At 38.5% G+C, this 15,649-nt stretch overlaps 1 protein-coding gene across 1 annotated transcript in view; it reads right to left on the bottom strand.

The window, feature by feature from the left end:
* Nucleotides 1-15,649, bottom strand: part of gfpt1 (glutamine--fructose-6-phosphate transaminase 1) — a 49,284-nt gene that overhangs the window by 21,264 nt on the left and 12,371 nt on the right. The window contains exons 9-14 of the mRNA XM_017696329.2: nt 15,389-15,497; nt 10,792-10,955; nt 5,310-5,405; nt 4,917-5,014; nt 3,877-3,997; nt 3,629-3,786 (exon numbers count right to left, since the gene is read on the bottom strand). Of these exons, the coding sequence (XP_017551818.2) occupies nt 3,629-3,786; nt 3,877-3,997; nt 4,917-5,014; nt 5,310-5,405; nt 10,792-10,955; nt 15,389-15,497 (746 nt within the window). The remainder of the gene's footprint in view (nt 1-3,628; nt 3,787-3,876; nt 3,998-4,916; nt 5,015-5,309; nt 5,406-10,791; nt 10,956-15,388; nt 15,498-15,649) is intronic.

The raw sequence follows: 15,649 nt of genomic DNA, 5'->3' as shown, positions 1-15,649 counted from the left end.
CTCCATAAAGGCCTTTAAATATTAGTACTCACAAAATGTGTGTGTGGATAGGTGGAGCTTTTAACTGTGATGGAGTCCGTCTTAATTAGAATTTCACAGCATAATTTGTGGCATCAACCAAAACTTACATAAGGTTTATTACAGAGTGTTTGGCTGCAAGACACTGCAAGATTTGTGCTGAAGTTGTGGCCTCTCAGTCTCTGCGATCAGAAATCTGGAAGGAAATCATTATAAAACGGAAGCCACAACGTATCAGCTATATCCGATCCACTCTTAATAGTCTTCACAGGCTCAATCTGGTAACCCTGCAAACTAGAAAGCAGCGGGCAGGAGGTTAAAGGAAGAATGGGTTTATACTCTTTCACAGATGGAGAGATGAGAAAGAGTGTCATTCTCAATGATATCTGAGCTCCAGCTAAAGAAGGAGGGAGTCTAATGGGAGATGACTTTTCCAGATACATATTCTCTCACACACTACACTCACTGGTTCATTCAGCAAGAGAACTCTTTAGGCTGCAATATTTTAGTCTTGATAATTTGGCTACTGCTAACTGCTTTATATTATGCAAGGCTACAAATGACATAATATATAAAGAGCAACAGTTTGTCCTTCAGTCAATTTGAGATGGATGTGATGTGGACGGTAAAGCAAACACTGATACAGTGGGATTTGCAGCTTAATCCATAAAGAACCATGAACACTCAAAGAATACGTTGCATGATTAAAGGGTTCTTTTATCATGAAAGGGGTCTTGAGATTGATGGAGAATGTGCTGTAGATGGTTCTATATGGTAACATTTTAAAAAGTGTTCAATACAGCACCCAAAAGGGTTCTCCTATTGTTACAAGCTTGGCATCATAACAATAGAAGAACCCTTTTGGGTACTATACAGAAGCCTTTCCAGAAAGCTTCTATACAGAACCATCCACTGCACATTCGGAAGAACCCTTTCATGACACAAAGAACCCTTTAATCATGCAAAGAGTTTGAGTGTTCATGTTTCTTTTCAGAACCATTTTCTTTACTAAAGAACCCTTAAAGAGCCACATAATTTTAAAGGGTGTAACTTTCAAATTACATTTTTTTTACATAAGTTAGATTGTCCTCTACAGGGAAAACAATAAATATGGCATTTTTCTGCAAATTTTCATGCAAAATTTCTATGTATATGTAAACCTAAAATGTAAAATGTGCCATAACTTTTGCACAAGCCACATTTTACATTTATATGTTTATCAGTAATAATAATTTGCATTAAAATGAGCAGAGACTTAAGTTTGCAGTGTCCAAACCTCTACACAAGACTGTACATACATCTATTTGAAAATACAGAGTAACCAGCAGCAAAGCCAGTCCTTAGAAAGCATTTGGCAGCGTGTCCCAGTTCATACACCTGCCAAGCCTCTGTCCTGCAATTCTGAATTATTTTTGCAGCTTGAATGCTTTTGGGACGGTCACTGTTCTTCAGAAAGATACGCAAGTTTATCCAAGCAGATTAAGCTCTGGCTCTGGAGAATGGGTCTGACAGGATTCACTGCCATGATAAACCAGCTTCCTCACTTTCAGCTGAAAAATATACATTTTGAGGATATAAAAAAAGATTTTCTCTCCAATTCAGTTCGCACAGTTACCTATATATATATATATAGTACTCTGGGCCACTTACAACACAGGCAGCCAAAGGTTTAGCCAAAGGTTTAACTACGTAAAAATGAACATGACCATTTCCCCCCAAGAGTCAAAGGACAGGTTAATGTAACAATATTTTATCGTTGTGATAGATTACGTATTATATACTTTGGATTTTGGACTTAAAGAACACTGACCAACAGCATGTTTCATTACCAAAAGACCTCTATCAAATAACAAAAATCTCTGAATAGTCACAGCTTAAACACAACTTTTACATGTGGCATTTTTGGTGCACTGTTGGCTTCAACTTGTCAAACCTCAGAAAAACTGAATACCATGACACTGTGTGTTATAAAAATGTTTTCATGTATCATAATGTCATGTGTTTGGAATATCATCCACCCCCTTTTAACACAGAACAAAAGAATCAATAGATCCTTTATTGATCCCGAAGGAAATTTAGCAAATTTAGAATCTGACTGCTTGTAACAACAATGTATACAGAACCTAAATGATGGCTCCTGGTGATTCTTCTGCATAGTGTCACTGCATTCAGGCCCTCCTGAAGGCCTGATGAACTCAAATCAGGTGATTTACATAAGGAGTGTAAAAACAGCAAAAAGCTAGTCAATGTAAAAAGCTGTTATTAAAAAAGAACGTAAAGGCCTTTCTTTTGGAGGAAGAGTACAGCACTGCAGTTTAACAGAAAACTCTGGAACTAACTACTTTAGCTAAACTAGATGCGAATAAACAAATTTCTAATTTTTAAAATAAACATTTGCTTCATTACTTTTGACCTGAAGGTTATGTGACAATAAGGGCTGTCTAGAGGAGACAAATCCACTGAGACATGGTGTCATTTACTTTGCTGATACTACCTAAAATCTTGCAGATAGCTTCTTTACACACATCAGCATTTATAAAGACAAACTCAATAAGACAAAACCTCAAAACTTGGCCTGAAGCTAACCATGTGCCCCTTAACTGCACTGTAACACACATCTGAAACCTGAGCGCTTATAAAGCTTTTCCCATGTGGTCTGAAGGCTTTATAATAAGTGATTTCAGTCTGCCTCTGCTGCTTGAAGCTCTGAGTAAATTAGCCTATTCTGAGAAGTATAAAGCTAACGTAAACAATCACAGTACCTTAATCAGGCCAAACATCAGCTCATACATGCATTCCTGCTTTAATGAGGGCATCCAATAAATCTTTAGTGGCAGTAATGTGTTTTGAGGTAATGCAAGTTTATAGATTGTTTCTATCACCTGCTGTGTGTGTTGGAGCCTCACCGATATATCAGTTGACCTTTTATATCGGTCAATATTGATGATCTGACATGTTATTTTATGTTAAGTCTATTTTTAATTAAATAATTAGCAACTTCATCGTGGCATCATGGTAAGAATAAAAAAAATAAACATATCAAAACTTCAGCATTAGCAATGGAGTAACATAAGTATTTCTAAAAGTGGAAATTTGACAAAAAAAAAAGAAAAATAGCAAAGAACAAAAACATTAACTGAAATTTGAGTAGCTATACACCCAATACTATACAGTATTTATAGTGTTTAAGACTGAGTTTCTGAGGTTTACTTGAGTTTGAGAAGCATGACAATTAAGTGTGAAATGTCATGAAAAAATGTGTGTAACTGTACAAACTTCTATGCAAAGTCTGGCAATTTTATTTAATATTTGCAGGTTTTATCAAAACCTTTTCATTCAATATGCCAAAATATGCATACAATTAACTGGATGGAAACCAAGCTACTAAAAAACTGCACAAAATTACTGGAGTATAAAATGATATAAAAGTTAGATTACAAATAAATCTAAAATTTAAAGCTGATATCATTAGTTATCTTTATTTTTTGCCCCTGCAAACTGATATTGGCCATAAAATGTTTATATAAGTTGACCCCTAATGTGCATGTGTGTTTTGAGAATGTATACATTAGTGGAGATGCATTTTGTGCCGAGGGTAAGGAGGAGTCACCTTAGTGCTCGCCACTCCAATCTCAGGGCCGGCGTTGATGTGGACACCGCAGTCGGTCTCACGAGAGATGGAGCTGCCCACAGTGTTGGTGATTCCGACAGTCAGCGCGCCTTGCTCCTTGCAGTAGCGCAGAGCCAGCAGACTGTCTGCCGTCTCACCTGGATATAAACAACAAAAAACATTATTTAAAAATAAATAAATAAATAACACACTAAAGCAATCCACGTAAGAGCACATGTTCCTCGCACCTGACTGGCTGATGAAGAAACACACATCATCCCGGAAGACAGGCGTGTTACGATCCAGGAAGTCGCTGGCCAGTTCCACCATGACGGGCAGCTCCGTCAGCTCCTCCAAGACCTGACGAGTCTGAGGGAGACAGAAATAAAAATTAAAGCTGTCATATTTGACAAGCACATTTTACAAACCACTGTTTTACTGCTTTTAACTGTAAACAGGGTTTGTTAGACAGAATGTGTGTTTTTTTGTTTTTTCAAAGGCAATGACATCAAACGGTTACACCAAATTTATGGTACAATGGTACTGATTTCAAGCTTAGGTCCTGCTGCAAAGTGTTATTTGTGGGACTGATTTGAACATCAATAAATTAATCCAAATGTATAAAACTGATGGTGTCCTGCACACCACATGGCAAAAATGCAAAGAATATGTTTTTGTTACATGAAGACCTTCTGTCCTTTTGTTAATTTTTTTAATGGTAAAAAACAACATTTGGGTTGCGTCTGGTGTGCACAGTTTTGGTGTGTGTGTGTGTGTTTGGGGGGGGAGGGGGGGGGGCTATTAATGTCCTTGGCATTAATAGGTCCTGCAGCTGCCATAAATGTAAACTCCTAGCTTTTATTGTGTTAAATGTTTTGTAATTTTGTAATTTTAACATGCAAATAATGGGAAGAAGGTAAGTGTACACACGCTGTATTTAAATGCTGTTGCTGAAAATAAAAAAAACACGTACTTTAACCAACTTTTGCATATAACTGTATTCATGTTGCAATTACGGCTTATAAAAGGTACTAGAAATGTGTTGTGTTTGATATGTTCATTTGGCCGACACAGCATAAGGTTACTACAAAACTAAATGAATGATTGGTGCACTGTACATTTCAATTTGGGAACATGCAGATCCCCCCCAAAGTACACTAACACAGTAATATAAGAGGGAGAGGAAAAAGTAGGACCACTGACATAAAGCAGGGGAGATGGAGAAAATGCATGAATGCTATTTTGCATGAATGGCTTCCATATATGTGCACCAAGTTGTTGCACTCACTGCTACTCCTGCATGGTAGCTGGTCCCACAAGCAATGAGGATGAGTCTCCGACACCTCTGGATCTCCTTAATGTGATCTTTCAGGCCTCCCAACGTCACTATGCACACATACACAAACACACAGGCGCAAAAATCATCTTCATTAATGAAGTCAACCTGACAAGCTCTGACTCACACTGAGAAAACACATCAATTTTCTGATCTAAAACTTTTGACAGAAAGAAATCCACTCCCCTCATCAAACTTCCATTTCTCCCTCCCTTCTCAAAGCATACCAGGAATGCAGCTAATTTCATAAGGAAACTTTCCTTCATTCGAAATCTCTCCAGGACAACATTTCGCTTTAAAAAGAGTGGAAGACTGAACGTATAAGGTACGGCAGGATGGACTCACCAGTGTTGTCGTCAAAGTTGACTCTGCCTCTCATGGTGTTGACCACAGACTCAGGCTGCTCGAAGATTTCCTTTTGCATGAAGGAACTAAAGTTACCTGTGTGCAGAGGTGGAGAAAAGGGCAGGTTAAGAGCCATTCAGAACGGTTCACTCACATTCTAACTGTGGTGGAAAGTGACCTATCCAAGCTAGGTTTACTAATGTGCTCCTTTATAGCTACCGTTAGATTGGACAAGCTTTACATAATGCAGACAAATGTCCATTCAAGCTAAAGAGAAATTGAAGCTCACAACTCAGTGTCTGTCAAAATATGTATAGCCACACAGATGAATTCTTGGGAAGCATGACGCCACCCCCAACTTATGTAATGCGAGAGGCTACACATGGTGATTATTCTATTTGTGAGATGATATTTCACAGGACGTCTAAAATTCTAGGTGAAGAATCCTGTAGTGTCAGTAATGAGCAGCAGCCAATCAGAGGGGGACAGAGGCACGAGCTACCAAAACAACGAACATGGCAAAGCGGCGGAATGGTGACCGAGACAGCAGTGAGTTCTGAGTGCACCCAAGAAACATAGGACAGGCTATAGGGCTGCGGAAAGCGCATGACTGCTTACTTGAAATATATTAACAACAGATTTGTCAGTTTTATCTTTCTTCTTCTGTACAAATTAGCGCAGAAACAATAACTACAGCAAGTTTCTCAAGCTTCAGTCCGGCACGGATGAGCACGCATTTATTTCCACTGGGGACAGTGGGATTTTAATGTCTGGCTCCCTCCAGGTGAAAGACTGTGTGGTTCGTGAGCCTTGTCTGTGATCGCTTGTGCAGCTTGCACTGTGCCAACAAACAAAGGACTGAAAAAGAGTGCGTGTGACTGAGATTCTGCCAGTCGTGTAATGCCCACTAGACATTAGTATGTTATTCATTTCAAATGACGTTCTGTCGTCACTGCTGAAACAAACATCGTTCTGGTCGCTTTTTTGGAATCAATTTTAAATACCAGCTTGTTGGCCTGTTACAATGATCACGTAGCTGTGATAATCATTTGAGATGACTCAAATTATTTTCGCTGACAACTATCGTTTTCCACAGTCACTGGATTTTACAGTCATGTTATGCAGCAACAAACAAAATGTGAATTATGAGTGTCAGACCTAATGATGTAAATCAATGTAAATAAAAGAAAGCAGTAAGGGCATAAAAAAAAAAGGTTTGTTTGTTAGCTATGGGGATTATTCATATTTTTAGCATGTATGCTAGCAGAACAAGCATTTTTTGGCTTATATTTTCACTCTTCTGAAGAACATGTGTTGCTTAACTCTGCACATAACTCAGTATAACTGCAGAGATTGTGTGAGTGAGTGTGTGCACAGTACTGATTTGACAGTACAACCTGAGAGTAATGTCAGCCATGCTACAGTAGCTAGTGGTGCAGGCTATGATGTTAACTTGCCAGCTAGCAACAGGGTTACCTAATTTTCACCTCAGTCTAGTCAGTGTCACCTTCACATGATGCTGCCAAGCTGGGAGGGTGAAGACGTGCATTAGAAAGTGCATGAGGTCTCTTCAGCAGAGCTACTCTGTGAGCTACTTTATGAAGTAGGCTATGAACTGCTAAGATGAATGAACTATCAGAAATAAGCTGTACTCGTTTATCATGTTCAATTATTTCATATAGTTGAAAGCATGCATGTGTTGTAGGTTACCTTATACAGTTCTGTCTGACTAGCTTTCTAATCATTAGTCTCCCATATAATCCATAGTGTGGGCAGTTTAAATGAATGAAATGAACTGTCTATATGAAATATTTTATAATGTTATGCACCATTAAAATATAAATACATCATTTCTTCACAAATGACTAAAATGTCATAAAGAGATTTTCTTTCAATAGCTGCTGTATTGATGTAATACTTTACTCTTACTCATGTAGAAATGAGTAAATGTCCTAAATTGGGGCAGCTGGAGGTTAGCGAACCAGCCTTGTGACCAGAAGGCCAGTTTGATCCCCTGAGCTGCCAGTATGTGACTGAAGTGCCCTTGAGCAAGACACCTAACCTCCAACTGCCCCTCGGGCGCTGTGGATAGGGCTGCCCACCGCCCTGGGCAAGTGTGCTCATTGCCCCCTAGTGTGTGTTCACTAGTGTGTATGTGTTGTTTCACTGCGCAGATGGGTCAAAATGCAGAGGTGAAATTTCCCTGTTGTGGGACTAATAAGGGTCACTTAAAATCACTTAAAAATGCTGGACAGATTTAGTTTACTACAGACACAAAACAGCAATTTTTATGTAATTTTAATACGGTAACTATTTTAGTTAGTTCAGTGTGCTACCCCAAAACCTGGTGTCACCATTCTGAAAGTTCTATCTATACTTCTGCCACCCAGAGAGGGTGAGGCCACAATTATGCTCCCTTGGCTGTGTAAACGGAGATATTTTGAGTTATGCTACAATTTCTCTTTAGGCTATAAAAAAAAACAAAAAAAAAAAAAACAAACCTGTCCAACTCACAAAGGTTGCTGGGAAAGAGCACATTTGCAGGTGAAGTGTTGACAGCAAAAAAACTGAAGCAAGATTGGTGCCTTTACTCAAAGTTTCATACGTATAGCATCTTGTTATTCTTCTGTGCATGAAAGCCTTTAAAAGAAGAGGAAAGAAGCATCTGATTAGAATGTAATGTCATGTTCTGGCGTGAAGTGCAGTTTGGGCTGGACTTGTCGTAAAGGGGCCTTAAAAGATTTATCAGCAACACAAGATTCCTCCCAGCTGCTCTCCGGTGTTGGTTAAAGGCATTTACACAGCAGCGTGACACTGATTACAAATGAAGAGTTTTGTTTTCTGCTCCTTAACAGATCGATGACAAAGATGTGGAGTGGAAAACGATCATGGTGAGACTCGCAGGAATGTGACAGTGATTTCCTAGCATTCATTTGTGCCCAATTAGTGGGCAGCAAAGTGAGGCGCAACACAGCAAGAGCCTGTTACAGCAGCAGAAATTTAGGTCATGAGAATTGGGTTATTTCACAAACACTCTGGGTAATAGAATTTGGGGAAGAGAGGGAGGGAAAGAGGGGGAGCAACACAGAGTGATAGAGAGAGAGAGAGAGAGAGAGAGAGAGAGAGTGTGTGTGTGTGTGTGTGTGTGTGGGTGCACGAGAGAAAACCAATCAACAGAAAGTACACTACTGCCCTCTGGTGGCAAAGAAGCTCAGACTTGAAAAAATTACCCTCAGCCAAAAGGATAATTATTTAAACCTAATAGAAAGCCTAAAAATACAATACTCTATGCTCTCCTGGACTGCTTATTGCTAATGCATGTAAACAGTGCCAGCCCTGTAGACAAAACCCTATAACTGTTTTCAATGCTCAGAGTAACATGCTATTTAAAGAACTGATTTTTCAATAATATGCCATTTTTCCTTACCTTAAAGTTTCTTCTCATTCAAATACAGTGGGTATTTAGGCAAATCTATAAAATTATTCATTTATTTTGCATTTTTTCCCCAATTTTCTGCCAAGTTCACTCATTGCTGATTCCACCTGCTAGCTAGAGCACCATCAATACTAACACTATCATGCTGGGAGAGTGAAGGCCAGGACATGCTGCCTCCAAGACACTTGAGGCCCCACCATATCTTCTCAAAATGCCACTAACAAAACGCCAGTAAAAAATGTAAGTACATCTGCTAATGCTTGAAGAAACATCACTATGTATCCAAAGGCATTAGAAGATGTACTTACAGAGATCCTGTTACCACTACTAGTAATAATGATGGCAATTTTGAGACGGTTCCTAACTCTGAAGCGGAGGTGGGAGCTAAAAAAGCGATAGCAAAATGAATGTTGTTTGAAATAAAAGAACATAATAGACATGTAATTCAGCAAAAGTTGTGGCTGTAGTATAACGTCATCTTTAATTTGATGACAAAACTGTAATTCATCTAGGAATCAGGAATGGAGTTGTGAACATCACACAAACTACTATTCAACTACTGTAGCCACTTAGTCTGACTGTACGTGAGTTGAGACATGGTAGTGTTTATGTAGAGACTTGGAGCGGTTTCGTTTCATGTCGGAAACCTGACACCGTCCGAGGATATGCAAAAAAGTACAAATTACCACAGACAGCCTTTTTTTTTAGGCATGATATCTGAGCGCTTTCAGCCAGAGCTCAACCGAAACGTGTCTCTACAAGAATCTCTTCTGTTACATAGAATAAATACTGTGTGAATGCAGGATATCAAAACAACCATCATGTTTAAATGTTATTATGTTTGTGTGCAAATACTTTTGTGGTTTGCATGCAAAAAAAAAAAGAAATTAGTGTGTGTAAACCAGTGGTAAATTAGCTTTTACAGTCCCTGAAGACTTTTACAGTGGTGACTTGGTCACTGGACAGGCCTAGTTCTGAACCAAGCAAAGGCATTTAAGCACTAAAAAAATCAGACCAGGAGAAACAGTCCTACAAACAACCCACTTTCATTTGACATTTTAAGAGCTATGTGAGTTGGTTATGTTACGCTGACTACTTCACAGTTAGATCATATCTTGCAGCTGAAGGATAAAAATTAAACTTGAAACCTGGACTTTAACACTGTGTGTGTTCATCTATAGTCATAATTCTAGCTTTTATTTGTCTTCATAATTCTAATCTATTGTCTATTTTCACCCACACACAAACACACACACACACACACACACACACACACTTTAGTTTTGCAGAGTGGCCCACTCTTATTTATCTACAACCATAAATGCTGGAAATAGCTGAACTGCTCCAAAGGTTCATAAAGTAAGCCCACTTTACAAGGTAACCCTTGGTTTTTACAGCAATTCTCAAATTTAATGGTTCCCACTAACTTCTCACTCAGGGTGGAATTCATTCATACTGAGACATGCAAGTGCTTACAGCTAAGCAGTCAAGCATTCAACTGCAAAACCACCAATCGTCTGACTGCTAATTCCCTGCTAACAGATTTTGTTTGGCGAAAGAGCCTGAGAAATGATGGCTACATTCCTCCAAACTGACTGCGCTTTAAGAAATTGCTGCAAGTTACGGATTTTACTGTCAACTGTAGTTCATTGACCAAGATCATGCATAAATCTACCATTTTTTCCACAGGTTTTGATGCCAAGTCAAACAAATTCAAAGATTACTGAATCTAAGAATCTGATTTTTGAGGCTGAGGTTGCAGGTTCATTCAAATGCGCAAAAACAAAATAAATCTGAAGTGGAAACGATAAGCTATCGCTCAGTACAAAACATATGAACTGAACCTGGAGCTGCTTTGAAGTGACTCTCTGACTCCAACCCTAGATGGATGTTGTGCAGAAGACAATTCATCTTTATAATGGTGCCGAAACTGACAAAATCAGGCCATTTTTAAATATTTCAGAGCAAAACAAAAAAGCTGAACCCATCAACCCTTCAAGGATGTTTAGCCCTCTAGGTCCTAGTGCCTTCCCCATCTCCCTTCACCTTTCATAATCTGCTGCAGCTCCATCTGCAGGGTCTGGATGGCACGGGCCGGATGGTCTCCTGCTGTCCGTTTGATCCGGTGGATTGACAGACGGCCTTCTGTTACCGCAGCGATGTCATCGTCTTCCAGGAAGATGACTCGGTTGGTGTGTTCAATCACAGCACTATGAGGAACGCAAAAGTGAGATCTTCAGTTCAGTAAAAATTCAGTTCACCTCACTTCACAGATGCACAGATTTAAAGGAGCAGAGTCAACAGAAACAATTCTGGAATGTCGGAATCAATTATAACTGATCATAATATTAAAGTTATATAAAAAGAGCATTTCATTTATTCAATATCGTGTCCATTTATCAGTCGTCCACTCCTTACTTTTGTGCACTCTAGTACCACTACAACTCATCCATCCTTCCAGTATTAAAAGTTACAGTAAAATCCACAGGTGTTTCTGTCCATCCTTCCACTATGAGAAGACAACTCAGCGCTATTAGTCTGAAAGTACTGTATGTGTAGATGTCAAGAAGCCTTATTGAGAATAGAAAACAGACAAAAAAAAAAAAAGAAAGAAGAACATTTCCACTAGAACACCAAAGTAGGACTAATGAGTGGATTAACAGACTAAAGAGTCTAAATTTGTAGTTGGGAATACTTGGATTGTGAGAGAGTGTAGAAAATACAACCAACTTCCAAGACTGAACTTTTCTAAAGAAAAAAATATTTCTAAGAAAAAAGCTAAAGCAAGTCTCTCAAAAAGAATGGAAGCTGTAATAAACAAAGCGTGGACACACTAAGTAGTGAAAAATGTAAGTTTACATTTATCTCTGGTAAATATATGTTCTGTGTTTTTCTAACTGTGAAAAAAATAATTCTAGTTTTGACTTGATATTAAATAAATGGAGGTTACTCTCTAACTTTTGCCCAGTACTGTATGTACCATTTTTTCATTGATCTGGTTCCATTTTATTGGCCTAGTCTGAAAAATGGAACTGCTCCCAAATAAGTGTAGGTATAGTTTTTCTTATTCCTGTTTACTGTGTAAATAGTTTTAGTATTTGTGCATTCATTTTTGCCAATATAATTTCATTAAAAGCGGGTAACACTTGACATTTCATGATGACAGAAATCACTTCCTAACAAATCAAAACCAAATCACATTGCTGTGAGGTCAGAGATTTAGACGCCTGTAGGAAGAATCAAACAAACATGTCGCTGTTGTCAGACCAAAACCTTGCATCTCCAAAATTTTAACTTTACAGGAGAAGGAAAAACGTATGTGACTTATAATGTAAGTCTATGAAACCAGACTTTTTTCCAAGACATTTTGGGTTGTTTCTTTTGGTCAGTTCATCATTATGTCAAAAACTGAAAATGTTTGTTCAGACAGCAGCGATATACACTCACCGGCCACTTTATTAGGTATTTATTAGGTTGTGCAGTTGCTTGTTAACACAAATAGCTAGTCAGCCAATCACATGGTGGCAACTTAATGCATTTAGGCATGTAGAGGTGTTCAAGACAACTTGCTGAAGTGCAGACCGAGCATCAGAACGGGGAAGAAAGGGGATTTAAGGGACTTTGAACATGGCGTGGTTCTTGGTGCCAGACGGTCTGAGTATTTCAGAAACTGCTGATCTACTGGGATTTTCATGCACAACCATCTCTAGGGTTTACAGAGAACGGTCCGAAAAAGAGGAAATATCCAGTGAGCGGTCAGTTGTATGGACGAAAATGCCTTGTTGATGTGAGAGGTCAGAGGAGAATGGGCAGACTGGCTCCAGATGATAGAAAGGCAACAGGAACTCAAATAACCAACCAGAATCTCTGAGGAACGTTTCCAGCACCTTGTTCAAAGTATGCAATGAAGAATTAAGGCAGTAATAAAGTAATAAAGTGGCCAGTGAGTGTGTGTGTGTGTGTAATTAATCAATTAATAAATAAATAAATAAATAAATAAATAAATAAAGACAAAAACAACAGCATTGCTGCAAGCTATGATTAGGAGGGCCAGGTAGTACAATATACTAGTACATTAGGATTAATGTAAGAAAAAGAGAAAAAGAATGGGTTAAAAAAACATCACGATAAGCATGATAAAATCTTTATAAATAAAAAATGATCTATTGCATGCAAATTTGCATCTTTTTAATACTGAATATATTTCTTATCCCTATGAATATAGTTTTTTGGCCTTGATGTCTCTGTAAGGCGTCTTTGAGAAGGACGCTGTGACATGAGATAAGGACTTAGTTTATGCCCATCTATCCTTCAAGGCCTTATGCCTGACGTCACTACGATGCATGAGGGACGCCAAATTTGTGGACTGAATCTCACCAGTTCAGTTATGTTTCTGAACCAAGTGATCTGTAATGATGAATCAGCAACTGTACATGTAGACGGTTTATATTATGTATAATTTGCATAAAGATATAACTACTTTGACCAAGTCTGTGTTAGATGGGGCAAACACGATGCTCTCATCCCCACCACCATCTCTCGCTCACTCTCAAGTTTTAGCCTACTGGTTTCTTCCTTTAAGCTTTGTGTGTGAGGTTATGTGTGGTTGTATGAACGTGTTAACCCGTTGAGGTTTTTACTACTAGACATTAAAGAAATACGCACTGAAGATTATGGGCACATAATGGTGGAGATGGAATTGGAACAAATTCTGAATATGCTTGGTTAAAGTTGTTCTGCATCTGATTTTACAAACCTATATATCTAATCTCCTCCTAAACAAGGTTAAATTCCCTATTATTTCAAAAACAAACCCAACTTTCAAACCCAGACTATACTTTCTCTTTCCCAGACACACATACTTCCAAGGACAGTGAGCGTCTTTGGCCAAAACATTCTCCAGTAGTGCTAAGTATGTGTTCAATGTACCACACTGAAGTCAGAGGCACAGATAAGCACATCTGAAATGCAAAACCGTTTTGGTGGATGCTGATTCACTAGAGGTTCACAAAAGCTCCTGCTGTGCCACAATGCTTTCTGCCTCTAATGCTTTGTTTGTATTTAATACTCTTCTGTGTATGTTTCCATTTCAACTGTGCAGATTCTTGTAAATAAAGACATGAAAGCAATTTAGAACTGGAGTGTAAAGTGTAGCCCATCCACCCCATCAGTACCATCAGCTTATACTTCCGACCGATGGCTTTACTGGCATCCACAAAATTAATGTTGATTTTTTTATTATAAGACTAGCATTTTCCAGCATTAACTACCCCTACCACTACACATAAACTACCTTTTCTATAAAGAGAACTAATAAACCTTTTTGGTTTACATATAAATGCACATGACTACTAAGGGTGTTACATTTTATTGATTATATTTCATTATTTGTGCTATGTTTATCTCATTTAAAGCAACTGATGGGGGCGTTTAAAGTGAAAATGTGAAGGTGGACTTGCATAAAATGAGATACCAGAGAAACCAGAACCACAAACTCTTCTGGTCTGAAGTCTGAAAAAAGTCTGAAGACTGCTGGACAAATAATATCTCTTTATTGATTTTCTAAGTAAAATCAAGTTAATCATCCTCTAAAATACCACATTTTTCTACAAATGTTTAGAATTTTTTTTTTTTTTAAGTGCTATAACTTTTTTACAGGTTATATTATATGTTTTATTTTTTCCCCTCACTATGCTGAATTCAGCAAATAAACTGAAATTCCGCATTAAAATGTGCAGATGAGTGTCCTCTGTAGAGGATGTGCCCACTTGTTTTTACTCAAAAAGTCAACCAAATAATCTGATACCCAAACGTCTGCATACAACTCTATCTGTATTATTTAAGGCTGGGCCCACACTACACAATTTTAAACCCGACATGCCACTTGCGATAAATTTTCCCAATCTGAAGCAACTTTCTAGGTTGGGAACTCAGACTGATCTGGTAGCGCGAGAGGAACTACGATTGAATCTTTAGCCTGTCAATCGAACTCTTAAGTGATCAGAGACCCTCCGATATCATTAAACAGGTTTGATTTTTATGACTCAAAACGTTCGCGAGTCCTGCAGCGTTCGAAAGTCACACTCAACTAATTATTCAAACAAAAAACAATCAGAGAGCTAAAAGAGCGGAGAAAAGGGGAAAGAGACGTGAATGAACAGCGGAGACAGAGGAGCTATGTGTAAAACACATGCGGATAAGAGCCGTTATCATGTTTATAATGCTGGATCCGTATATCAAAGCAGTCTGCCAGTTTTGTAGTGAAGTATTTCTCCAGATCTCTGCAATATCATTGGTTCTCAGCCCTGCTTTAATCCCCAGTTTAGGTTTTCACTGCACATAAAAGCATAAACATGTTCAGGCCAGAACATTTAGCTCTGTTTGTGTCATGTAATATCTGAGGACATCTGGGGTTTGAGGTCTTATTCGTAGCCCAAACTCATTATGTGCATTACACTCTCTCTTTGCCTTGGCCTCTAATGCTGTCAGTTTTAGAAATCTGTTAAGATTTTAGAAGTGGCATAGTGTACGGCCAGCCTTAGACGGAGTGCTTCTACTGTTATTTCAGTTCAAGAATCATTTCAGTCAGTAAAGCGCAGCTCAACTAAAACAATTTGATATTAAAGTGGTGTGTGTGACAGACCTGGCATCAGATGCAAAGTAGTACTCCACAGCTTTCTCATCCACAGGAAACAGACAGGTGTCCTGGTCCATCCTGGGAAGAGTGGTGCAGCTCTTCTTATCCTTACCAGCTAAAACAGACAGAAACGCATAAAAAAGAAAATCCTTTCTAAAAAAAAAACAAACAAAAAAAAAAAACACCTGAAATGAACTGATTGCAAGAGCAATTCATGCAAACCCAGCAGTTCTACAGCACATGAGGACAATTCAGATAAGCAGTTAC

This window comes from Pygocentrus nattereri, chromosome 29, assembly GCF_015220715.1.
Source record: "Pygocentrus nattereri isolate fPygNat1 chromosome 29, fPygNat1.pri, whole genome shotgun sequence".
Lineage (NCBI taxonomy): Eukaryota > Metazoa > Chordata > Actinopteri > Characiformes > Serrasalmidae > Pygocentrus > Pygocentrus nattereri.
Note: the sequence above shows the minus strand (reverse complement) of the source record. Positions and strands in the feature narration are given on the sequence as shown.